A 26,860-nucleotide genomic window follows, 5' to 3' on the forward strand; every position below is an offset into this window, starting at 1 on the left:
ATATATTTATTTTATTAAACTAAATCATTCACATTAATAATTATTATACGTATATATGTTTTAGTAAATATTTTATTTTATTATATTTTGTTTATATATGTTTATAATAAGGACAATTTTTTAAAATAAATACAAAAATTAAAATCCTAAAAGAGATTTAAAAACAAAAAAAATATTATTAAGCTATAAAAAGCTCCTAACAACTTAATTCACGAGTCTATAAATGAGTGAACTTATGAGCCAGTTCTCAAGCTTTGAAATAAGTTAATTCATGAACCCGCTTGTGAGCTTATGAACGAGCTAGTGCTCAGGTCGTTTACTAATCGAGTCATAGACCAAACTCGAACATGGCTCGTTTAGCTTAATAAATAAACTCAAACGAGCTTTTACAAGCAACTCGCTTCATTCGCAACTCCAGCTCTAGGTACCTTTTATGTATATTAAAGTTTTAATTATAAGTCTATAAAATAAGACTTTATTAGTCTATTTATTTTAGATATGACTCTTTATATTTGGAGACAAAGTTAACTTTTTATTTTAACTTTAATAAATTTGTAATTCTATCTTTTCTATCACTAAAAGTTAGAAAAGAAAAATAAAAAAATTAAAACCATAAATATAATAAAATATAAAAATATAATTAACTTAAATAAAATATTTCACTTTTTATATTTAAATATTTTTTTAAAAAAATTCTTTATTACATAAATAATGGTCTTAAACTAAAAAAATACTATAAGGAATGCCATAAGTAGGCATGTTATAGCTTCTTAATTGGGCTGAAAGTCATTAGTTAAATAGCCTAATTGCAAATTAATCACGATAAATATAATTATATTGCAGGCTACATTGTTTCTCTTAACAGTAAACTTGTAGAGGCAAGAATGGTGCTTGATGGTGGGTGTCGGTGGAGGAATTGGAAATGGTGAGAGGATAAATATTTGGAGTGATGCGTGGCTAAAGGAGATTCCAGGCTTCAGAATTGCATCTCTTGTTATAGAAGATTTGAGCTTTTTAGGGTTTGTAATTTGTGGATTGTTGGGCCATTAGATTGGAGTGTCGAGTTATCACATGAACTTTTTTAAACTACTGATGTGGAGATGATCTTGAGACAACCAATTGGTAACGTTACGGTGGATGATAAAATCATTTGGATTATGGTAATAAGGGACCTTATACAGTTAGGTCAGCTTCTAGGAAAGTTATAGATTCAATATCTGATGAGGAGCAGAGTTTATATGCAGGAGATTGGAGGAAGCTTTGGAGTTTAGAGGTCCCGCCCAATGTAAAAGTCTTCTTATGGCGAGCTTTAAGAAATCTTTTACCTACACGAGATAAACTGCTTTTGAAAGGGCTTCCTTGTATTAACAGTGTGTGCTTTGTGGTGGGGAGCATCTTCTGCACTTATTCTTGGATTGCCCTTTTGCTACTCAATGTTGGCAGTCTTTTAACTTATTTATGTTAACTTTATATGTTTCCAATTTTACAGATCAATTTTTCACATCAAAGCAACTGTAAAGTGCAGAGAACTTTGTCGGAGTTAGTATGTTGTTTATGGGGTATATGGCGTCAATGTAATAATTGGCTCCGGGGACATATGTTTCAGTCACCGGCTCAAGTATTTTCTACGTGTATGGCTTTACATGCAATTTGGGCTGAAGCACGATTGAGTGATGGTGTAAAGGACACTTATGGACAAATGAGCAATACTTCGACTAGTAGGTGGTATCTTCCTCAAGCTGGTTGGGTGAAATGTAATTGTGATGCAGCATAATTTGAGCCAAAAATGTTAGTTGGAATGAGTGTAATGTTGCGTGATGACATGGGTCGTTTTCTAGGCTATTGTGTGAATAAGATTAATGGCTCTTTTACAGCAAAAGAAGCGGAAGCATTATATTTTAAGGAAGCTTTATCATGGGTCCAACAAGCTCAACACAGCCATATAGTATTTCAGCTCAATGCTAAAACATTGGTGGATGCTTTCAACAGATCTTCATCAGACATTTTTTAGTTAGAAATTATTATTTCATCATGTAAGGAAATTGCAAAGTATTTTTAAGAATTTTATGTTTCTTTTGTCAAGAGACAAGATAATGGGGTAGCCCATTCTTTAGCTAGGAAATTTCGTTCTTATGCTTGTTCTTCCTCCTTAAAAGAGGTTCCAGATTTCATTAGATATCTTATTTTGTCATATAATGGCAGTAGTTTAATAAAATTTATGCCTTTGTCAAAACAGTAAAATCCCTTTTTAATTAGTTTGGGATGCCATTATGAGAACTAAATAAAATCAATCTTATAAACACTAAATTCTTTCATTCTTCACCAACATCGAGATCATTGTGTTCGTTTTTAATTTTAAAAGACACATTTCAGAAAAAGTCAACAACTATGGCGAAAGCGAAGCTTCTTTATGGTTCCAAGTTTTGTTGTCCCAAGGTGTTGCATTTGTGGAGACAATGGAAAATAAGAAATTCTTTTCTAATCATATAACATGTGCAATCTGGATTTAAAACTATAACCAATAACCATAAATCCATTCATGTCTGTAACAAAAGGCCAACAATCTAGCATTGATAATATACTTGACTGATAAAATCCTTAATTACTAACTACAAACTATTATAAGTTGGACAAAATCATAATAAATCTAAGAAAATTCCTAATACATTATCAGTTGTTCTTGCCCAAGCCAACCATCAATATTAAAACTTAGACATGTCCATGCAAGTACCACTAAAATAACCACCTAACCAATCAAGTCATATATCCATTGATTATTTGGTTCTGCAATTTTTTTCTTCAAACTTCTTTTCTCAATAGCCAACTGTTTATTCACAATTTGTAGTTGTTCAATCTTCCATTCAAGGTCTGCATTCTTCCTACACAGTTCATTTCCTGCAATCAGAACTTGTTTATAATCTTCACTTCTCGATTCAGCAGCTTTCAGTTTCTCACTCAAAAGATTATCTATTTCAGCTACAATCTTAATTGCTCTTGCAAACTATCCCTTCGATTTTTCATTCTCAGTAATATCTCTTTCTAGAAAGGGAGCAAGTCCACATCAAGCCATTCGAAAAACTCACAATTATCATACTAATTCATAGAAAAAAATTCAAACCACCTTGAAAATTCAAAAGAAAACATAAAATCTTTAACAAAATAAAATTTGTTAATACGAACTTGTAGCTTTCCAATGACAATGAAAGAATCTCCTTCCAAGGTTGTCTTTTGTCCATGACGTCAACAAATTAGTACAGAGATTATAAGTGCATTCTGTTGGTGGGACTGAGCAAGTATAAGAAGCATTGAGCATGTTCTTTATGAGTTCCTTGACCGCAAGTTGGAAGAAAACATTCCGGGATAATAGCATCATTGGTACCAAAATTTTGGCATATGTTTCCAGTTGATACCAATATTTTAATTTTTTTCTTTTTGGTGCCAAAACTTTAATTTCTTTTATAGGTGACAGTACCCATTAGGAATCTATCCAATTTTTTATAATATGGAAGGCGGAGCTCCACATTGCGCTTGACTTTTTGATAAATTGCCCTATTGGTACCAAGACTTTACTACTTCTATCGAAATAGTACCAGTTTTTTCATTTGTTTCTTTTTAGTACTACATCTATTATTTTTATTTAAATCTATGGTAGCTCTCCAAGGTGAGAATTCGCATGTGAGTTAAGAACTCGCCAATACTTAACAGTCCACCTAGACCACTAACATACTCAATAGGTGAACCACCACAAACCCATAAATGCATTACTGAAAAATCAAAACCATATTCCTCCTAATGTTTATGACCACACCAGACATGGAAATAGCTAACACTTCTCTTGTATAACACCTACCTAAAATATTGATGAAAGACTAATGCTAATATAACCCTCCAATACTATTCCTTAAACCCTTGAAACGAATTATATTGTTATTACCTAAGAGTTTTGATGGCATTAGTACCCATTGAAATTTCGATAATATTTTCCTAACGTGGCAGCCGAAAGTTTACCTACGCATGACACTAATTAACACATCAACAAAAAATACCAAAATCTCAATAGGTATTATTAAATGAAACATAAATAATGAATGTAGTATTAAAAAATAAATTGAAGAATTGGTACTATTTGGATAAAAGTAGAAAAGATTCGGTACCAACGAGGCAATTTATCCAAAGTCAAGTATGACATGGGAGGTGATCTGGAGCTTTGTCATTCATGTTGTCAAAAATCAAATGAATTATCAATGAGTACCATCGCCTGTAATAAAAATTAAATTTTTGATATTAAAAAAAGTTAAAATGTTAGTACCAATTAAAAACACATATCATAATTTTAGTACCAACGAAGTTATTTATCTGACATTTTCAGTTGCTTTTTCCAACTGAGGAAATAAGGAATAGATTATTTTAGGATTTATTTTAGTAGTTAGTGAGAAAAATTAATAAGAATAAACAGAAAAAGACGAATATTAGGTTTTGTACACTTCATAATTCAAGCTTATTTAATTTTGGTATATGCACTACAACAAATAGGAGAATGATATATGTATATGAATATTTTATATATTTTTATATTAAATGATTGACACATATTTTATTATTAATATTTTGTATATCTTATATAGCTAATACTGATGAAATGACATGTCACACTCACACACGTGTGTTAATAAAGCCGGACAAATAGAACACCTCATACAATTTCGTTTGATAGATAAGCTTCAATTTGCCATAAAAAAGACATCAATAATTTCGATTGCAAAAAAATAGAAAATGAAAGCCAATGTCTGAAATGGACAAAATAAAAAACGGGTGCTAAATTTACAAAAACACGGCAAAGAATATCATTTTAGTTTGCAATTAGACCTAATTAAAACCTACAAATAAGGCTATGTCTTAGTTGTTTTCCAAACATTTTACTTGAAGCAGTTCGTGCCATCTGCAATATTCTAAAGAAATACATCAGTTGAAACAAATATATATTATACAATTGACGATTTCATATATAGAAAAGATTCGGTACTAACAAGGTAATTTATCCAAAATCAATTATGACGTGAGCGGTGATGTGGAGCTTCGTCATTCGTGTTATCAAAAATTGGACAAATTAACAATAGGTACTATCGCCTGTAATAAAAATTAAAATCTTGACATTAAAAAGAAAAAATTAAAATATTAGTACTAATTAGAAACACAAATCATAATTTTAGTACCAACAAAACTATTTATCCGAGATTTTCAGTTGCTTTTTCCAGCTGAGGGAATGAGGAATAGATGATTTTAGGATTTATTTTAGTAGTTAGTGAGAAAAATCAATAAAAATAAATGGAAGAAGATGAATATTAGGTTTTGTACCCTTCAATTTGAGAAATTAATTCCTCTAGATAAGATATTACATTTTAAAAAAAAAAATTTATCTAATCTTGACATATGCACTGCAGTAAATAAAAAAATAATATATGTATATAAATATTTTATATATTTTTATATTAAATAATCGAGACATACCTTATTATTAGTATTTTCTATAGGTCATATAGCTAATACTGAATGAAATTACATATCACACTCACGTGTCAATAAAGCCGGACGAATAGATCACCTCACACGTCTGATGGATAAGCTTCAATTCCCCAAAAGAAGACATCAATAATTTCGATTGCAAAAAGAAAAACAAATGAAAGCCAATGTCTGAAATGGAGAAAATTAAAAGCGTGTGCTAAATTTACAAAAACACAGCAAAGATCATCATTTTAGTTTGCAATTAGACCTAATTAAAAACTACTAATAAGGCTATGTTTTAGTTGTTTTCCAAACATTCTTTTTTAGTTTTTATTTACTTGAGGCAGTTCATGCCATCTGAAATATTCTAAAGAAATACATCAGTTGAAACAAATATACATTATACAACTGACGATTTCAAATACAGTAATAAAAAAATATTGATAAAAACTGAACTTAAGAAATCTGATCTAAATACAAAAATACACTTTGCTATTAAAATAAACTTATACGTGCTTCTCTTACTTTATCTGTAACAAAAGAATAAGAAAACTTAATATTTGGTCTTTATAATTTAAGATACATAATTACAATCAGATTAACCTTAAATGACTCAGATTAAAAAAATTAGAGGCAACTACCATTATATAACATATTCGCAAAAGTAAAAATAGAAAATAAGAGATTGTCCTCATCTTTCAAAATTCAAAGGAGTCAAAATCATTCTTCTTCTTTTTCTTTTTTTCTAATTTATTTTATTCATTGAGTTCATGAATATAACCTGCAAATTGCATCATAGCATATGAATAGCTATATATCTTCTAAATAAAAGGCGCGAATTAATAATATCAAAAAACATACATTCGACAACTTAAGAGAAAAAAAGAAAAAAGATATTATTATATTTGGAAGTTGGAACTGATGAGCCAAAATCTGACACACAGATTAAGCAAAAAGCTTTTGGTACATTTCGTTATGCTGCTGTGATCCAAATAAAAATTTAAAAAGAAAAAGAGCAGCATACAACTTAATACGTGGCCACCAGTCTTCTGCTACCAATCAGAATACACTTGAAAAAGGGTTTTCTTCATTTTTCCCAGTTAAAATGCCAGGGACAGGTTGGAGGAATATGAACTATGGCAAATTATTTTCCTTCAGATATGTAAAAAAAATAATGTACACGTAAATTAGACTAGCTCAAGGTGTCCAAACAAGGCACAAACTTAAAACATCATGTAATGGAAGTACACCAGCAATCACCTCTGAGGTTTTGATACAGTGGAAAAAATGTCTATGTGGACTCAACTTCGAGCACTATCTTCATTAACTCATACACAAAGTAACTTATGGCAGCTGAAGGTAAAACCTGGAGGTTTAGAAAATAAAAGGTTTCAACAATTAGGAAACTTGAAACAGCAGTTAACAGAATCGTACCATGAACAAATACTACCAAATTCTAATTGAAGACAACATACACCAGCATGCACTGTGCACACATTGTGCGTCTTTCATCCTGCTTTTTCCTAGAGTTTCTTGTTTGCAGAACATTTGCATATTTTAGGTGTGAATTAATTGATGCGCGCGCGCGCGCGCACACACACACACACATATATATATATATATATATGTGAAACTAGATGTCTTCTTATATGCATCTGTGCAATTTAACTTGTTATATACCAGAGAGAACAGCCATAAATTAGGCTTGCCTACATACAAGTCAATACAGTTGCAAATGTGGCAAATCTTATATCATTCTGCCAATTTTCTATGACCATTTGCTCAGAGACAACTTTGGAATTCAAAGATGATAATTCACCTTTCAAAAGTAGTTGCAAAGGTGTAACTAAAAGCAGTAAAAAGCCCATTATGAATTTTGCTTGCCCTCTAAGTTGAATACATAAAAAAAAATAATAAGAAAAAAAAAAAAACTTATCTCCTATATGAGAAGTTAAAGAGTCCCTATGCTAGAAATTGAAAAGGAGAATCTGGTATAGGAATCAAAGCAAACTGTGAAAATAAGAGCTCCTATTTTCACATTCCTTTCAATTTATCCTTCGACATGATTCAACCATATAGGTGATACTGCAAAACTTCTGACATAGTTGATAACTGTCTGTCTTAACCTAGCAAGATTTTTATCAAGGTTTAACATGATTAGCTACATAACAAAGGACAAAAGGCATTGTCACAAGCACCCGTAAGGCAACTCGATCAGGATTATAAAGAAAGCGGAGAAGTGGGAGGACCCAAAAATCTGGCCCTCATAACATTGTAAAACATTATAAACCAATTCGCTAACTTAAGTCTCGTGTCTAGCATTTAATGCATGTTGAAGTCCTGGTTAGCTATCCAAACTGAGTTGAAAGTCTTGTTACAACTTTCGTCCTACTTAAAACTTATACTTGATCATCACCCCTCAAGTCCGTAGCTTGGACCTAGCGTGTCGGTAATTGAATGATTCCATGACAGGTATTCAAAAGCACCAACTAGTTAAACAGAGAGATAGATTTTTCATGTACCCAAAATGAATGCACCATACCTGCAATAAGCTGGGTACTAATCCTGCATAAAGAGCAGGAATGCCTCCTTGTTCGACTATCTTGACACCTGTTGCCAATGCATTCATCTTTGTTGCTCGGACTTGCATTTGAAGGTGTCTCCTCACAACTTCAAAAGGATATGTAGCAGCTTCAGAACAACAACCAGCAATAGCTCCATAAAGCAATGTCCTAATGGGTCCCAACTCGAGTTGTTCTAAAGCATTCAGTTCCTGGCCTTCTTGTTTCAAGTTCTGAATTCTCTTCTTGCCTTCCGGTGAATGGAGATAAGCAGACTTTAAAATATCATAAACACCATAAAAAACTGCACCTGAAGGTGCCATGCTTACTACTGAGGGTATTAAACCCTTATAAAGAGAAAAGAACCCTTCAGTTTGGATCATGTGGCGGAAAGTTGCAATTACACCACCAAAAACTTCCCCACCAGGTGCTATCATCTTTGTCCTTATCTGTAAAAAGTATTAACTGATTTTCACTAGAAAGTTGGTCCATATGCAATATAATAAAGCTGAAATAAAAAAACTAAATGTAGTTTGATGAATTAAAAAATATCTCCAGTAGAGTCAATATACTATTTTTTCTTTAACATCAATATAATCAAATCATAAATCTTCATGGCTAAGCAGATGGTTGCATTTCCATTCTTAGACTTCTAAATTCAACTTTTCCATTCTACTAAAACATATGGTTTCGAGGTGATTAAAATGAACTTAGAACTACTGTTTCAACTGCTAAATATTAGGGTAAAATCTCCATTTTACAGTTTATGTAGACAAATGGTCAGTGAACAGAACAAGAAGAAATTACTATTTTTGAAAAGATCAAGTCAAACCAACTAATATGAAGAAGCATAAAATTTGCATCAGCATAAAACAAGATTTAGGATCATTAAGAATGTAAACGACTATCAAATGCACGACATATATTTAGTCAACATGATTCTTTCTGCGATGCAGTCATGAGTCTTATAATACCACACAAGATTGAGCAGCAAATATAATATAAACAACACATAAATACTCGACTTCACTCAAGATAGTTGAAGCTAAAACAAGTAAGTTGACCAAAATGCTTTCGAGTCTAAGTTGGTACATACAGTGTCCATTGGCAAGCAGAGTAAGGTAGCAGTAATTCCAGCTGCAGCACCAGCTAAGAATCTCTCAAAATTAGTGGATTCCTCATTCCCAGACAATTTGAGGAGTTGATTTCTATAGGTATCATAAGCATAGAAATTGATAGATTTAAAAGGAGCAGTTCGAAGAATATTAACAAAGTTCCCTTTCCAAAAACCTTTCAGCCCTTCAGCTGCACCAATTGTTTTAATGAGCTCAAAAAGGTTCTTCTGTTCCCCACGGAGTACATACTCGAGCTTCAGTCTCTCCAAAGGTGCTATAAAAGTTCTGTTTCAACATACAAAATGTATTGCAATACAATATTAACTTCATAAACAAAAGACTTGAAAGCTATTAGTTAATCTGCAAAACTACTATTGCTGGAGAATTGCATGCATGCTAAAAGATTTACTATTATGAATTTCATTAAATATAATAGAATTCATTACCAAGAGAAGAATCATCAAGATTTTTTATTCTTATTCGAAGTCAACCTAATTTCAATTAAATCAAGTGCATTTGTGGCATCTTTCATTTCTTTCAGGAAAAAAAAAAGAAAAGGAAGAATTGAATTCTAGCAACTGTGAGCTTTCCGAACATGAAAATCGACGGAATAGGATTCAATTAAACTTTAATTCTTGGACTTTTAGAATTTGTAAATAGTATTTGAAAATGAGATTTGAATTAGTTACTCTTGTGTAGAATTATCCAACACAAAGATAAAAGCTTCCAATAATTAACTAATGGTAGTTCCGAACATACAGTAATAAACAAAATGACTGCAAACACTTGTGCATTTTCATTTATACCAACTGTCTAACAATTATGAAGAAAAGCTTAGTAGAGAAAAGACAAAACACCTTGAAACCATAGTAGCAAAAGCGCCAGCCCAGAGATGTTTGGTGGTATTGAGAGCAGCTGATCCTGATCTCCCAACTTTGACTTTCTCCGCCGCATTTTGTTCTCCAACGTAACCTTGTCCTTCTTCTTCTTCCTCTTCTTTTATTGACAAGCTCACAGATAAAAATAGAGCTTTCTTGACATGAGCTCGATTGTCGAATCTTAACAAAGTTTTCTTTGGAAAACAAGAAGAGAAGTGAATTTTGGTGATTAAGGAAGGAAAAGGAATGGTTTCATGATCGAGGAACAAGCCGCCGAGGAGTTTGGGATGATCATCAGGACTGGTGGCGTTGATCAGAGAGGAGAAGAAGAAGAGATCGTGTCCGTACATTGTGAAAGTGAAAACGGCGACGAAGAGGAGGAGAAGGAGAAGAATAATATCAACATAAGAGGTGTGTGTGTGTGTATTTTAAGAAATGGAAAGTGAAGAAGAGAAGCTTCAAGTAGAAGAGAGAATAGGATAGAAGCAGTGTTGCTGTTGTTGTTGTTGTGAAAGTGACAAGGGAATTTCGGAGATGCTGGTGATGGAGGAGGTGGAGGTGATGCGGTGCGGCTACTTGCTTTTGCTTCGCTTGCAACGCCGCATATTATTTCACATTGCTTTCATCGGTGGTGGCTTCTTCTTGTTTGATTTTGGGGTTTTGTCTTCTTTTGGGCTTTTGCTGGTTTTGATTTCTTGTTTTCTTTTCTCTTTTAGAAAAAAATTAAAAAAAAAATGTACGTCTGTTTTCTGTTTGACTATGGAAACGAAACTATCCGAACATTAGAAAACACTGTAACAAATTGGATAAATATATAAATAATAAATAGACAGTAGCTCAATAATCTCTTATTTTTTTGTTCATCATAGTTTCATTTTTCGGTCAATCGTAAATTACTATTCATATTTTTATTAATTAGTCATAAAAAATAAATATTGATATTCTTTTACAAGTTTTATAGTACTAAGTTCTTGAGTTTTCTCTCATAAAAATTCTATATAATTTTTTTATTATAAGAGTGTTAAATTTAATTTTTATAAAAATAATAAAAAAATTAATTCAATATTTAAATAATTAGACTTATCAAAAAATACTTACAAAATCAATATATGGTTAGCATCATCAAATGGAGCTATCTTTCTATAAAATTATAATCAAATATAATTTGATAATATTTTTATTCAAACAATGATTATTAATTGTTACGAGTAAATTCTTTTATATATTTTTTATATTAAAAAGAAAATTAGATGGCCCAAGTAATTATAGTCAAATATAATTTGATAATTTTTTTAACGAGTAAATTTTTTTATATATTTTTTATATTATTATTTATTTTGTTTTTTATATTAAAATATATTTATTAATAGAATAGCTATATTTCTCCCTAAAAATAGAATCGGATTTTCTATTAAGTTGCATTTGCAACTTTGATCTATGGAAAAGAGTTATAAGTTGAGATTTTTTTGTTATAAACTAATAACATTTGAATTTATCAGCTCCACTAAAAAGACCTAATCTTACAAACAAACAAAAAAAGGCCTAATCTTTGTTCTAAAAAGAAGAAGCATTTTCCAACTTTGTAATTATAACTAGAGCTTCAACTTTTGTTAATTCACTATAGTTTCACAATTTGGCTTCAATTTAGTCTTAACTTATACAATTAATTAGTAGGAAAAGTTTCAAAAACATTTTAAAATTAATAAAAATATTATTTTTATTGTATTAAATTTTTTTAAATATGATATGGTTGGTTTTCGGTTTTTTTTATCTTTTTATTTTTTAGTTTTTTTATCAAAAACAACTAATACTGTATTTTAAAAAAATTAAAAACTATATTTTTAATATTTCACACAGTAAAATATGAAGTTATACTGTCTCTTTAAAAAAATATATAAAATATAGAACATATTTTTTTTTTAATTAATTGATATATGCACACGTGATAATTATACTGAATATATATTATATGAAAAAGAAAGCGAAAAGAATTTATTATAACTATTAATATATACATATTGATTAATCAACTTAAATTAAGATGGATTTAGAAAAAAATTTATTAAATTAAATTAGAATTTTCAAGTAAAAAGGTTTGGTAAAAAAATTAAATTACTTGGGTCACTAGCCCGAAAAATATAGACTATGATATTTAATATTAATTTTTGTTATTGATTATAATACACGGGAATAAAAACTAAATTGTTTTTTAGAATAACAATGATAAATAATGAATTTTCTTAATAAAAACAATATTAAGAGACTGGTATTTTGTCATCTAAGGAAATATTAATTAGAAAATAAAAAATGCCAAAATAAGGGAAACAAGAAAGCTAAATCTGTCATGATGTGGACAATGAATCACTCGTAGTCGGAGTGGCAGTCGTATTCTCATGAACGAGGAAAAGTGCGGATGCTGACATAATCCTGGGTGGCAAAGCATCCCCAATGCAATTTGTTCTCGCGAATATTTTCCAAAAATGTTTTTCTTTTTCTTTAGAAAAAAAAAATGGGGGAATGATCAGAATTGCCTTCAAAAACCTCTTGCTTGTGCTCCACCTTAGCATAATTATTTTTTGTATCAATACTAACATTATATTTATTGAAATTTATAATAAATTTTATTTTATTTAAAAAAATATGAGAGAAAATAAAATAAAATTATGATAAAATTAAAAAAATATTTTACTTATTTTATTAGAATTTAGTATAGCTATAATCAATTCTATTTATATAAATTTTAAATTAATTTTCACTCCATTTAAGCATATAAACATTTGATAAATTCTACAAGTGCGTGGATCGCAACAAGTTATAAAGAGTGGTATGAATATTACTTCTACAAGGAGATTGATATCAAGTACTAACCCTAATTGTATTTCTATAATCTAATAAAATCAAATAATTGTAATTGAATAGATAATTAATAAAAGAAAGAACTTAAAACCAATAATAATTTTTTTAAATCTAATAATTAAAACTAAATCCAAACACTAGTTATTACTCGGATTACCAAATCTTTTTACAATTCAAATCATTAACTTTAGTCAAGGGTAAATCACTCAAATTATTTAGAGTTTCTTTCGAGCTTATTTAAGAATACCAAAATCAATTACATCATATTTTTATCGTCACGTCAATTAACTAGGGTTCATTCAGTTCCTTAGCAATTTATTACTCCCCGAATGATTCGTATACTTTCGTGATCGAGGTTCTTAAATTTTACAAGTTTATAAGCTGATAAATCATACAATTTTCATTATCTCTAATTTACTTAAAAATATATATTTAATCAGGCCTAAAATCAAATACAAAAACAAGTAAAAACAACTCATAAGATTGACTGAAACATTGAAAGAAAATAAAGATCCAACCAAGCAATAGACTAGCTATGCAAATCCAAATTCTAAGAAGAGTGTAGCTGCACATGATTACAATATACATAAATATTATTACAGAAATCAAAGAGAAAAAAAATAATTAATTCAAACTTTTAATTCTTTACATAAATTTTCTTGACCTCCTTGAACGAGTATTCAAAAGCTTTATATCTATGATGGTTGATTTTTTAAAATAGTTATTTGTCCCTCCTTTTATAGCTAAGATTTAAAAAAAATTATATTTTGCCCTAAATTTTTAAATATCATGTGAAAGAAAACTCTTTTTTATTTGACACAGCTTGGCACACAGCCAGGTCACGTCCACCTTATGACACGGCTTAGCACACGCCCATGTGTGATCTCAAATTGTGCTTCTATAATTTTTTTCGATTCGGACATAAGCAATCACGGTGTCAAGCATGCTGATGTGATACCTATGCTGATGTAATACCTGTGCGTCATACTCTTGAGGATCCAGAGACATAGCTTCTAACACGATCATGTGTCAAGTCATGCTTCCTTATTCTTTTCCCATTGTGCAACATGAGCACAAACACACCCATGTATAGTCATGACAGAGCTTTGCTTAATCATTTAGCATTCCTTTTTAATCTTTCCTACAAAAAGAAAAAAAAAAACTTATTAAAATCAAATATAAATTTCTAAATAAATTAAAAGTAAATAAAATATGAATATAACTTAAATAAACTCCTAATTAAACCTAAATTCTTTCTAATTAAGACTAATTATTTATTTAAAATTTATTAAAATTCAACTCAAAAAATTAAATATAATAAACAATTTTAAATTTATAAATTAATTTTATAAATTTTAAAAATTTTCACCAATCACAGTCTAATGAAATAAAAGATTAGAGAAATCTACGGTATTCGGCATAGTGAAATTGCAGTCCAATTTCAGGGCAGTTTTGTAATCTCAACATCAATATCCCATTGATTGAATCAACGTGTCTCTGCCTAGCCCTTAACACTATAAAAAAAGACATTATTCTAGATGGACTAAGATGTAATTTCCTTATTAACTTTGCATTTATTTAAATGATTTTGATAATAATATCGCTCCCTTGAAACGTTATCGTGTGGTGATGACATAAAGGACAATTCCTCTTTCTTTAGCATTCCGCCTAATTCCTCTTTCTTTAGCATTCCGCCTACCAGGCTAAATTTACCTCGTTGTGCCTGGACTTTGGAGCAAGTAACACACTAAAATCTCGAATGTTCAATTTATACCATTAAACTCCCTGGATTTTAATTTCAACATGATAAAATTTCATGTCGTCAATGTCCGTTAAACATATCGATGAAATGAAATGCTGACGTGGAAGTTTATATGTCAATGTTTTTTCCATATCCACATCCTTTCACTCTTTTTCCTCCAATAAATGTTAGACTAAAATCATTTTGCGTTTGGTTGCTAAGAAAGTGTTGCAACGAGAAAATTTCAATCATTAAATAAAAAAGAAACGAAGGAAAATATAAAAAAATTAAAAAATAATTCAAAATTTAGTCTAAAATCACGATTACACAAAGCACTTATAACTGTAAATAAGAAGAATATATATGTAAGCAAATAGTAATGGTTAGATAACTGACAGGCAATAGAAAATATAATAGATAAAGATTAAAGGTAAAGATTCAAACTTTAATCTACAAATATGACTAAAAAACAACCATAATTAGAAATAAGTAAAACAGTAACATAACATACCAAAATGTTGTACAGATGTTGTCCATTCTTGTATGTATGCGTCAGGATGTATAGCTCTCCTATATTAAGTTCATTTATTAGGCCTTTGCCTCTACCTCGTAACACTGATCCCTCCTTTGAACCACTTGATGTCGTTACGCTTTTCACCGTGATGGGTGGTGAGAATAGTGTCAATAGGAGCAACCTGAAGAAACCCATTTATAAAGTTATAGTTTTTCTCTTTAGATTTGAGGTCTCCTTGAGTTTGGAGACGTGGCTTCGACCCCAAGAACAAAAGGTGCAACTTTTATTTCATCCAGATTTTGCTTGTATAAATGTAAGTACTTAAAAGTTTTTAATTCTACGATTTTGGCCTAATTCATGAACTAAAACTATTAATTGAGTCGATTTTATATTAGACTTGGATCAGTTTGATTCTATTTATGATTGAAAGCGATCCTTGGCTCATTTTTTTATACTTGAATTGATATCTGAATCAGTGAACATGTAGCAACTTTCAATGCTTCTCTTGCTCTGAGAATGTCATGACGCATTCAAAATATTTTATTTTTTTTAAAAAAAAATTCAGTACTTTTTGAAAAAATTATACAAGAAAGACTACCGTTCTCAAAAAGTTAATTTTCCTGTAAAAAAAAAAAAACCTAATTAATTTAACTTCCTTTTATTAATTTAACCTCATGTAATGATCAACACAAAAAAAAATATTCTGTCATAATTTTAAACAGTCCTTCAATTTTATTTGTTTTTTTTAAACGATCCTTCAATTAAAAATATCAAATTTCTCACAGTGCTACTAGTCTATTACTGTAAAAAATCATATTTTCCAGAACCCATCCTCATAGGCCCAGAGCAGTGTGCGCCTGCACTTTGCTATCCATTAGGCCCTACTCAATACTCCTGACTCTACCCACTAAGGTTACCATTATCATAAGGTCATGTTTAGCACCGTTAGTGGGCTGCCACACCCATATAAAATTGGCTTCTTTTTCTTTTTCTTTTTCTTTTTAAACATATGTACGAGAAATAGAGTATATACAATTTTATCTTTATGGCTTACAATTTTGATTTTTGTTTATATGGTTTAAAATCTGAAAATCCTTTGTTTATATAGTTTTCTTTTTCATCTGCATTATTTTTAGTATATTTCTTCTTTATAAAGTTAAGATATCATCACTTTTGATATTCACTTTTATTCATTTTATTGTTGTCATAAAATCCAAATAACAATTATAATCACAAAATTTAGCATTATTATATTACTTCTTTTAATTTTACTTTTAATTTATTAGTACACTCATCATAAAGATGAAAACTCGGCCAATATGGAGGAGAAGACTGGATGACTCTTACTCTAGAAAACAAACACTTTTATCATTTGAGCTAGACCTTAAAAGTATTTTTAATTTTATTTTTATGTATTTATAATTGCATTTTGGTATATTTTTTTATATATTATTAGTATATTTTGATATATATTGAAACCACACCTTTTCATTGTCATCAAAATATATTAGCGGCTATAAATTCATATAATATCCTTCAATTTATAGATATCTGATAGATATAGAATAAAATGATAAATATTTCTTACTTAATTTTTTTAACAATAATACATTATTTTAAAAATTTAAATGATACTTTTTAAATATTTTTTATGTATATTTTTAATATTATTTCTAATGAAATTTAAAAGGTAAAAAAAATTATATAAATAAAAAAACAGTATAAACAATATTTTTTAAAAATCATATAAATAAAAAGTAAAAGAAATGATGTACCGTAAAATCTCTTCTATGAACTCCTATATGTTATGAAGACTTTGATTTTATTTATTTTAAATATGTTATAAAACATTAGAGTGAATCAACAAAGTCAATTCATGAATTATGCAAGATTTACTCAAAAGTAATATATAAAACTTGTCTTATATTAATTAACATTAGTTTAAGCGCTACAATAATAAACTAAACTACTCTATGATCTAGTATATTATTGCTTTTATCATTTTTTTATCTTGAAATTTTAAAAATTGTCATCGAAAAATATTTTTAAAAATATAAAATTGCTAAAAAGTGTAAAGTTCATGATATAATTTGTAATAGACATATATATATATTAATTTTTGAAACTTAAAATTCTTTTAACATGTGTGTTTAATTTTTCTTATAAAAGTTTTATTTTAATATGTATACTTATTTTGACACATAGAATTCAAAATTATGTGTAATTTTATAAGTTTCTCTATTAATTTATTGATTAATAAGTTACAATCTAATTAGACGCTAACTCTAATCATAAGAAATAACATATTAATTATATTTTAATATTATATTATCTAATAAATAGTTTTAATTCCTAATCAAATAATAATACTAATTCTATTATAAGAAATAGCTTATTAATTATATTTTAATATTCTATTAACTAATAAATTAATTTTTAAATTAGATAATAATTTAAATTCTAAGAATAATATCTTAAATTATATTTTTAAATATGATATTCAATAATAATTTTATTTTTAATTATATTTTTAATCCTAAAATATAGTACTATCGATTATATTGATAGTACAAATTTATATATACTAAAATTAATTAATAAATATTTTAAAATAATTTTTATATTACTGAATTAATAAGATTTTAAATTTTTAAAAATTAAAAAGATATGTAAAAATATTTTTTACTATTATTTTTTAAAATATTATAAATTAATATTTAATATCAAAATTTTATTAAATTGTATCTATCAACTTGAACTATAATCGAAATAATAATAATAGCTTTGCAATGCCGAGTGAACGAGTAGTAGTAAATTTAATCCTAATTTTAAAATACAATATAGCTTGTTATAACAATAAAACTAGCCAATATAAATTTTTAGCTTTTAAATCTTCAGTTTTATTTATTAATAATAATTTTATTTTATTAAGTACTTTTATTTTTATTTTTATCTTTATTAAAAATGAAAAAAAAATTAATAGAATAAACAAAAGTTTTACAAAATATGAATGAAAGATATTAATCCAAGTAAAGTAAAAGTAAAAAAAAAAAAAAAAAAAATCTAATAAAACAAAGATTCAGAAGTTTAACATTAAGTTTTAAGATTATTATGGGCTCACACCCCTTTAAGTCGATGTGGTATAGGATAGAAGACGCAGCTTAGAGCTAGTGCTTCAAATTGAGAAGTACCCCAAAAGACTTCGTAAAAATATTTGCAATTTGGTCGGATGAGGATATGAACCATATGTCAATATTTCTTTTGGCAATTTTGATCTCTAACAAAATGATAATCAATCTTCAACTAGGCCTAAACTTTATAGAAATTATGAATTTCTTATTTATTGATAAATAAAAATAAAGAGCACTACAATCAATAAATATAAAAAAATCTCACTTGAATAATAAAAATTTGTGTTTATATCCTTTAGTTGCCTTGACAATATTCTTTTAATTTGTAACTTAACGATATGCGTGCTCTAATATTAGTGTTTAAATAAATCTGGTTGTGAAAATACTATTATCATTGCAGCTCTATAAAATCTTATGAATGCATTTATAAAAAATATTTAAATTCTATAGAAGGTATAATTAAAAGTTTCATAAGAAGAATTAAAATCTCTACGGTAAAGAAAATAAAAAATTTCATAAAACGAGAAATTAAAAGCTTCTAATAATAAATAAAACAAATAAATTTATAAAAGAAATAAAAAAATCACCCCCAATTTAAAAGAAACAATCCAAAAGAAAAACCTTTAGATTTACAAGGACATGGCACTTCATAAACCAATCTATTTGTACCAAAAAGAGAGATAAAGAACAGGAAAAAGAAGAAAAAGCACTGAAGAAGTCAATTCAATCCCTTCTCTTTTTTCATTTTCATTTTTATAGTTTTAATTTTTGTTTAGCGTTAAATCAATTGGACTATGAATTTGGAAGGAAGAAGTTAACACATTCTAAAATGAAAAAGAAATGGCAAAAGAAAAAGAAGATAAAAGCCCCACCAATGGTCACATCCTGCGCGTCATAGACTAATTATACTCTATTTAAACAAACAATTATGGAACATCAATTTTAGATAGTTTTATTTTCTTTTTTTTATACTGTCCTTGTCTATCATATATTTTATATTTTTATTTTCCTTAAAAAAGAAATAATAAATTAACGTAAAATAATATTAGAAGGTTCATTATTAATTCGGGGAAGCCACAGAATACACTGAAAATGAAAAGCTTATTTTCCTGAAAGATATTGAATATTGGAGTTAGGCGTTGGAATGCAACGGGGAAAAATGGATGAATACGTGGGTCTATGGGTAGGGAAGGTAGTTAGACGGGTTCTTTTAGATATCTGTCCGACTCAATTTTAATAGTCATAGAATTAAATAATAATAAATAAATTTTTGAAACGGATTTATAATTTAATTTACAATTTATACCGGATTCAGATTTAGATTTGCAGGTATATGTTATTCGATTCTAATTATATTAAAATTTTTTATTTTATTTTTAATTTTATTATTTAAAATATTATTTTAAATTTTACCAAATCTATATTTGGATTGTATTAGATATTTAGATTTTATTAGTTTATATTTTTTATTTATATTAATTTTTATTAATATATTTTAGAATTTAATTATTATAAACAAGTATAGTGAACTGTACTTATTTAGTTATCCGAATGTTTATATAAACGGGCAGTATTTTCTATCTATTTAAATATCTATTAATATATTTAATAATTATTTAATTTAAATAGATTTAATCAAATTTAGTAATATGCGAGTTTTTTTATTCAGCTTTGGAACGAGTTGGAATAATAAAAATAAATTCTTAAACATGATTGAGATGAATTCAGGTACATATATTTTAATTGAGTTCAGATATTCTTAAATGGATGAATATCCTAGCAGTTGTCATTTCTATCTATTGGGATCTTAAAAATAAGAAATAAAATTTAATTTGGCTTCTAAACTTTATATTCAAGTTCAAATTGGCCCGTTTGACCTTTTGAATTATTTAATATAAATTTTATTATTTTAATTTAAATTTTATTATTTTAATCTACTAATCTTTTAAAAAAACTATTTTATAGTTATAAAAAATTTAAATACATAGCTAAAAGATTAAACTATTTTTTGATTCAACTTAATAACTAAAATTAATTGTAGATAAATACTAAATTTCTTAATTTTTTAAAATTAGTTAAAATTACTAATTTATTATTTTTTAATAATAGATAGTGAGTTGCACTCTCTGTAAAGGGGATAATTTGAACTAAAAAATAAAGTAAAATCTGGAACTAAATTAATTCAGAAGGTTAAAAGAATTAAATTGAATTTCAGTATAAAGTTGAGGGGCCAAATTGAAGTTTATTCCTGAGAATAAGAAGAGAAGAAAAAGAAACCCGAGAAGTGGTCACGGGCGAACGTTAAGCACAGAAAGCTAACAACTTTTGAAACAGAAAATCAGCCCCGTGACTGCCACGTTGGATGGGTTTCCTCTCGGTTGTCTCTTTATGCCAACGTGTTTTTCCCTCTCTTTTGCCTCTTAGCTTCACATGCACACACCCTGCCAACTACCTGACAAATCTCCCACATCATCCCTCCATATCCTTTCTCTCTCTTTCTCTTTTTAAAATACTTTTCTCATCTTGCCCTTCGCCCTTTTTTATTTTTCAAATTCCCCTTTCTAAATTGAATTTATTTTCTTTAACACTTTAATGTGAAATTTAAATTTATAAATGAAAGAAAAAATACTTTAAAATTAATAAATATCTTAAAATAATATCAAATTAATGATGTCAGTATATATCCTTTCTAAAATGCCTAATTTTCTTTATTTTAATATTCTTTATTAGATACTAAAACCAAATTAAGTTATATTTAAGAAATTTACTTTAATTTGTTAAGAGATATATTTATTAAATTTGAGGACAGGAAATTTCTTTTAATGATCTTTTAATTTAATTTTAAATAAAATATTGCTAGAGACGTTGAGAGTATGCACTAATACACTCTAATAATAATGATGTAATAGAAGATAAATATACTAATTTTAATAACACTAATTATAACATTTTTTGTTACATCAATATTTTATATTTTTTAACAGTAAATTTAGTTAGTATATTAATATGTTAATTGGAAAGAAAATTGATTAGGTATTGATATAGTAATATTATACTCTTACCATACTCAAAAGGTTATTTGTTAATGTATACCTATACTCTATCAATATTTATTTGCTTAATAAATAGAGTTAAATGTTATTTACTTTCGAGGTTTTATTTAATACATAAGTTAGTTCTTGTACTTTTTTATTATATTAAAACTCCTTTAAGTTTTAATAAAATAAATTATTACTCTTGTATTAGTCTCAAAAATTAAATTAATAATTTAAAATTATAAGTTGATTATTAAGTACTAAACTTATTGAAAATTAAGTAAATTTTTATTTTTAACATAAATTAGTTTTATTTTCTAATAAAAATAATAATTGTTAACTAGTTATATTATTTAAGAATTTAAAATAAAATTATATAATAATTTAATGATATTGTTCCAAAAATAAGTGTTTTAAATAGTTTAGGTTTTTCTAAAATTAAATTATGCTAAAAAAAAAAGTAAAGCAAAGTAAGAGAAAAAATTAATTGATTGTCTTTGTTAGACATTAAAATCAACTTATTCAAAATAAGATTTTACTCTATTTTAATAAAAAAAATAAATTTTAAATACATTTGATATTTAATAATAAATTTAAAAATTATTTTATAATTTTAAATTACTAATTTAGTTTTTTACCTACCATAAAAGAAAGTGAAAGTTCATTGTATTAGACCAGCCTTAGGAATAAATAGTATTAAACTCTAATAAATATTATATTTATCTATATACTCAAAGAATTTCAAGTAACTCATGGGTAATCTATTATCCAAGTAATTATGAGAATATAGTAAAACTTTTATAAAAAAAATATTATTAAAATTTAAAAATATTTTTTATAGAGTTATTTATTTGTCAATTAATATTTTATTAATTAATTTATAAATAGATATTTATTAATTTAATTTTTTTTATATTTTACTATTTAAATTTTTATTAAGATCTATGTATGAGTTATAGATTAAATTTTTTTTTTCTGAATTGTAGTATGTATATATAGAATTCAAGAATTATCATTTATAGATATAGTAAAAGTGAAATACAGATAAACCAAACAAATTTATTATGTTACGTATTTTACGAGGCTATTAATTTAATTTATTGGCCTGAGTCGGATTGAAAAGTCTTATTACTTAGTATGGTTATTAATTTATTAAACATTTATTTATCAAAATCTAAATGTATATATAAGAACTTGAGTAAAACTCAAACATTTTTATAATTTCTTTTAACTAAAATAATATAATATATTTAAATATATTTATATTAAAATAATAAAAATAAGATATTAAAATAGAATTTAAATAATTAAATAGTTTATATAATTCTCTAAGTACAATATATTTATTAGATAATTAAAAATAGTTAATTGAATTATACAATTTTTATATTATACATCCAACTTAAAAAATATCCCGAATAGATAATGGGCCGTATTATATTATTCACACTCTACTGATATTTAATTCGAGCATAGATTATTCATATCTATTATCTAATCAATTCCTGTATTATTCAATTTGACCGAATAAAATTTAAAAAGACATCTATAAATATGATACAAATTTACTATTTTTATGCGTTAGGTTAGAAGAAAGAAAAATTTCTTTCTATAAATAAAATATAAATCATCACATTCTAAATTCTAAATTAAAAAAAAGTGAGATTTCAAGCTCGAAATCTCAATCTTTCAGCTCTAATAGTGTACGGTAATTTTGTTATTATTATACACGATAAGATATATCTTTTATATAACTAATAAACTTTTAAAATGGGAAAAAGTGAAATTGGTTGGAGATCAGAAATGCTAGACTGGCAGTTATAAATCAACTTGAACATATTCAATGCCAAATATTTGCTAGACCATTTGGTTATGGAACTTTATACAACTGAACCCCATAATCATAAACAAAAATCTTTCTGTGGCTGTAAATCTTGAAACGAAAAATCAACAAAATTTAGCATATATTCGCAAGATTAATTATATCACTGCACGAAAACAGAAGCATGGTACCACTAGAGTACGTGGATAAATGTGAGTGGTCAGTTCAATAATGCAACCTGACAACCGAACAATTTTATATCCTGGACAGGGTTGGTATATAAATTTATTGAGTGAGGTTGCTGCAGTAGGGACAATAGATGCATACAGAAATAATACATGATAGGCATATATATCTTTTGTATTTTATGTTCCTAATGGACCGACCTAAGCACAATAGTGAAAGCTTTTATGGCATTTTGTATTATGGGGTTCATGTTAAATATTACAAATTGATGGACGAACTATATAATGCATATAGTTTCCCCCGGCCAGCCATCGGTGGGGGGGGGGGGGGGGGGGGGAAAGGGAATCCTTGGAAATTTTGTTTGGGGGAGGAGGGGCTTAGTGAGGGTGGCCCCCTGTGTCACGTGAGTTTTGTTTTATCTCCAAAACTTTCTTGCGTCTGGCTGATTTCGAAATTCAAGATATAGTCACCACCCTGATTGCCAAACCCAGAATGATAGAATCAAGTAAATTCACGAAAGTGGCATAAAGAGACGCAAGAGTTGTGGAAGTGTATACTTGTATTGATTAATTCACACTAAAGTTACTTACAATGAGCACACTTTCTCTCTACAAGCTCTCTTCTTTCATATATCACACACTCACCCCTTACACATTATTTACAAATGGTACAAGGAAGGGGTATTTATAGCATTTCACCGTCCGCCTAACATGGCCGTGTTCCTGGCCGTGTTGGGAACATGGTCGCTAAAGGCCGTGTTGGGAACACCGGGGTAAATAGCCGTGTTACCCATCATGGCCGTGTTTCCGGCTTCTAGGCCTTTCGCATTTTTATTCAACCAACACGGGCGTGTCCGTGGGCGTATTGGTCAACACGGGCAGTGTTGTTCAACACGGCCAGCGAGGCGGGCGTGACATTCTCCCCCACTCAATCTGGCAACGCCCCCGTTGCCTGCTCCTCGTAAGCTTTAATTTTCTCCTCAAATTGCCACAAGTCACGAATTGGCTCCCAGCTTGCCTCACTCTCAGGGAGTCCCTTCCACTTGACTAGAAACTCCGTCATAGGAGGTTGATTGGACTGTGGCACCTTACGGTGGGAGATGATGTAGTCCACTTCTTTGTCATACTGAGCCCGCACATTCAAAGGAGCTCTCGTAGACTTGCCTCGGCTTGGGTCATCATGATCCTCCTTGTAGGGCTTCAACAGGCTTACGTGGAAAACAGGATGGATCTTGATGCCTTGGGGAAGTTCAACCTTGTACGCCACCTTTCCCACCCGTTTAATAATGGGGAAAGGCCCATCATACCTTCTTCGGAGCCCCCAATGAAGTCCGTCGGCTTTCCCATGCAGGTATAGCTTGACGAGCACTTTATCCCCTTCTCGAAACTCCATTGGTCTCCTCTTCCTGTCCGCCCACTTCTTCATCCGCTTAGATGCCTTTTCCAAGTAGGCTCGTGCGACATCGGCTTGCTCCTTCCATTCCTTCGCGAAGCTTAAAGGCGGGTGGACTACGGCCTACCAGAACTATCTCAAACGGACTTTTACTTGGTAGACTCACTCCTTTGCAAGTTATAAGAGAATTGGGCAACATCAAGCAACTTCGCCTAATCTGATTGGCACTCACGTAGTGCCTCAAATAAAGTTCCAAAAGTGCATTGATCCTCTCCGTTTGCCCATCCGTCTCGGGGGTGCATACTCGTAGAGAACCCGAGGTCGGTGCTAATAGCGAATACTCCGTCCAAAACCGACCCGTGAAGCGAGTGTCCCGATCGCTCACTATGGATTTTGGCACACCCCAATATTTTACCACATGTTTCATAAATAAAGTGCGCTTCTTCTTGAGCTGGAATGAAGATGCCATATTTAGAGAACCGATCCACCACCACAAAGATCCATGCACATCCTTCCCGACAAAGGAAGCCCCACAATAAAATCCATGGAGACACTCTCCCATGGTCTCTCAGAATAGAAAGTGGCTCTAGTAGACCACCCGGGGCTTGTTGCTCTATCTTGTCCTGTTGGCACACAAGACAAGTCCTCACATAGGCCTCCACATCCTCCCTCATGCGAGGCCAATAGTAGGCATTCTCCACAAGCGCCATTGTTCGTTGAATGCCGGGATGACCTGCCCACTTGCTGTCGTGGCACTCTTTAAGTATCTCCTTCCTTAGATTATCATGGAGCGGCACATATATCCTCCTCCTTTTTGTGTAAAGCAAGTCTCCTTCCAGCCAAAACCTTCGAGTCTTACCTTCTCGAATAAGAGCAAGGAAGTTCTTGGCCATCGGATCATGCTTTAGCCCCTCCTTGATGCGCTCCGCCAAGTTGCATGCAGGACGGCTTATATCGGCAAGCTCCCCTTTCCTGCTTAGGGCATCGGCAACAAGGTTTACTCTTCCTGGCTTGTACTCCATGACATAGTCAAATTCCGCAAGGAAGTCTTGCCACCTAGCTTGCTTAGGTGTGAGCTTCTTTTGCGTTTGGAAGTAGCTAGTGGCAACATTGTCGGTTTTGACAACAAACTTGCTCCCGAGCAAGTAGTGCCTCCAAGTCCGCAAGCAATGGACTATCGCGGTCATCTCTTTTTCTTGCACCGTATACCTCCTTTCGGTGTCATTCAATTTCCGGCTTTCAAAGGCTATCGGATGCCCTTCTTGCATGAGTACTCCACCAATAGCAAAATCAGAAGCATCCGTGTGGATCTCGAACGCCTTTGTATAGTCGGGGAGTGCTAAGACCGGCTCCTCCATAATCGCCTTCTTTAGCCCCTCGAAGGCTTCTTGGCACTTTGTAGACCAGTCCCAGGCACGACCCTTCTTTAGTAAATCCGTTAAGGGAGTGGCAATGGAAGAATAACCCTTAATGAACCTCCGGTAGTAGTTCACCAATCCAAGGAAAGACCTCAACTCCGTCACCTTGGCCGGCGGTTCCCAATCCTGGATGGCCTTCACCTTTGAACCGTCCATCCTCAACTTCCCATTGCCAACGACATGCCCAAGGAACGCCACTTCTCGTTGGGCAAACAAGCATTTCTCCCTTTTAACGTAGAGCTCATTAACCCGCAAGGCTTTGAATACTAGCCTTAAATGCTCTACGTGCTCCTCCAGCGTGTTGCTGTACACCACAATATCATCTAGATAAACAACAACAAATTGATCAAGGTAAGGAGCAAGTACCTTGTTCATCAACGTGCAGAATGTGGCCGGCGCATTTGTGAGGCCAAAGGGCATGACAAGAAATTCATACGACCCATATCTCGTCACGCACGCCGTCTTTGGCTCATGTCCTTCGGAGATGCGTACCTGGTAGTACCCGGACCGTAAATCCAACTTGGTAAACCACTTAGCACCACCAAGTTGATCAAAGATGTCCGCAATGTTAGGAATCGGGTACTTATTCTTGATTGTAATCTTGTTCAGCGCTCGGTAGTCAATGCATAACCGAAGAGACCCATCATGCTTCTTCTGGAACAACACCGGCGCACCATACGGAGCTTTGGACGGCCTTATATAGCCTCGT

At 29.9% G+C, this 26,860-nt stretch overlaps 1 protein-coding gene across 2 annotated transcripts; it reads right to left on the reverse strand.

The window, feature by feature from the left end:
• Positions 1–6,378: 6,378 nt before the first annotated feature.
• On the reverse strand, positions 6,379–10,885 carry LOC8269069 (probable mitochondrial adenine nucleotide transporter BTL3). Of its 2 annotated transcripts, XM_015726662.3 has the most exons (5): positions 10,036–10,885; positions 9,160–9,463; positions 8,045–8,512; positions 6,763–6,868; positions 6,379–6,654 (listed from the first exon to the last, which is right to left on the reverse strand). In XM_015726662.3, exons 1-4 carry the CDS (start codon positions 10,404–10,406, stop codon positions 6,794–6,796), a joined length of 1,218 nt encoding a protein of 405 aa, XP_015582148.1. In that variant the 5' UTR covers positions 10,407–10,885; the 3' UTR covers positions 6,379–6,654; positions 6,763–6,793. The 2 variants fall into 2 exon arrangements, with proteins under 2 accessions (XP_015582148.1, XP_002531265.1); XM_002531219.4 differs by having other exon boundaries at positions 6,379–6,868; positions 10,036–10,884.
• Between the last annotated feature and the right edge of the window lie 15,975 nt (positions 10,886–26,860).

This window comes from Ricinus communis, chromosome 7 (genome assembly GCF_019578655.1).
Source record: "Ricinus communis isolate WT05 ecotype wild-type chromosome 7, ASM1957865v1, whole genome shotgun sequence".
Taxonomy (NCBI): domain Eukaryota; kingdom Viridiplantae; phylum Streptophyta; class Magnoliopsida; order Malpighiales; family Euphorbiaceae; genus Ricinus; species Ricinus communis.

What these genes read in the sequence shown, in the direction of transcription:
- LOC8269069 (XM_015726662.3), bottom strand. Translation starts at nt 10,406, where the DNA reads ATGTACGGACACGATCTCTTCTTCTTCTCCTCTCTGATCAACGCCACC. An exon ending in TTTGCTACTATGGTTTCAAG is followed by an intron (nt 9,464 to 10,035) that starts GTGTTTTGTCTT and finishes ATGTTGAAACAG; the next exon opens with AACTTTTATAGCACCTTTGG. An exon ending in TCTGCTTGCCAATGGACACT is followed by an intron (nt 8,513 to 9,159) that starts GTATGTACCAAC and finishes TACTTTTTACAG; the next exon opens with ATAAGGACAAAGATGATAGC.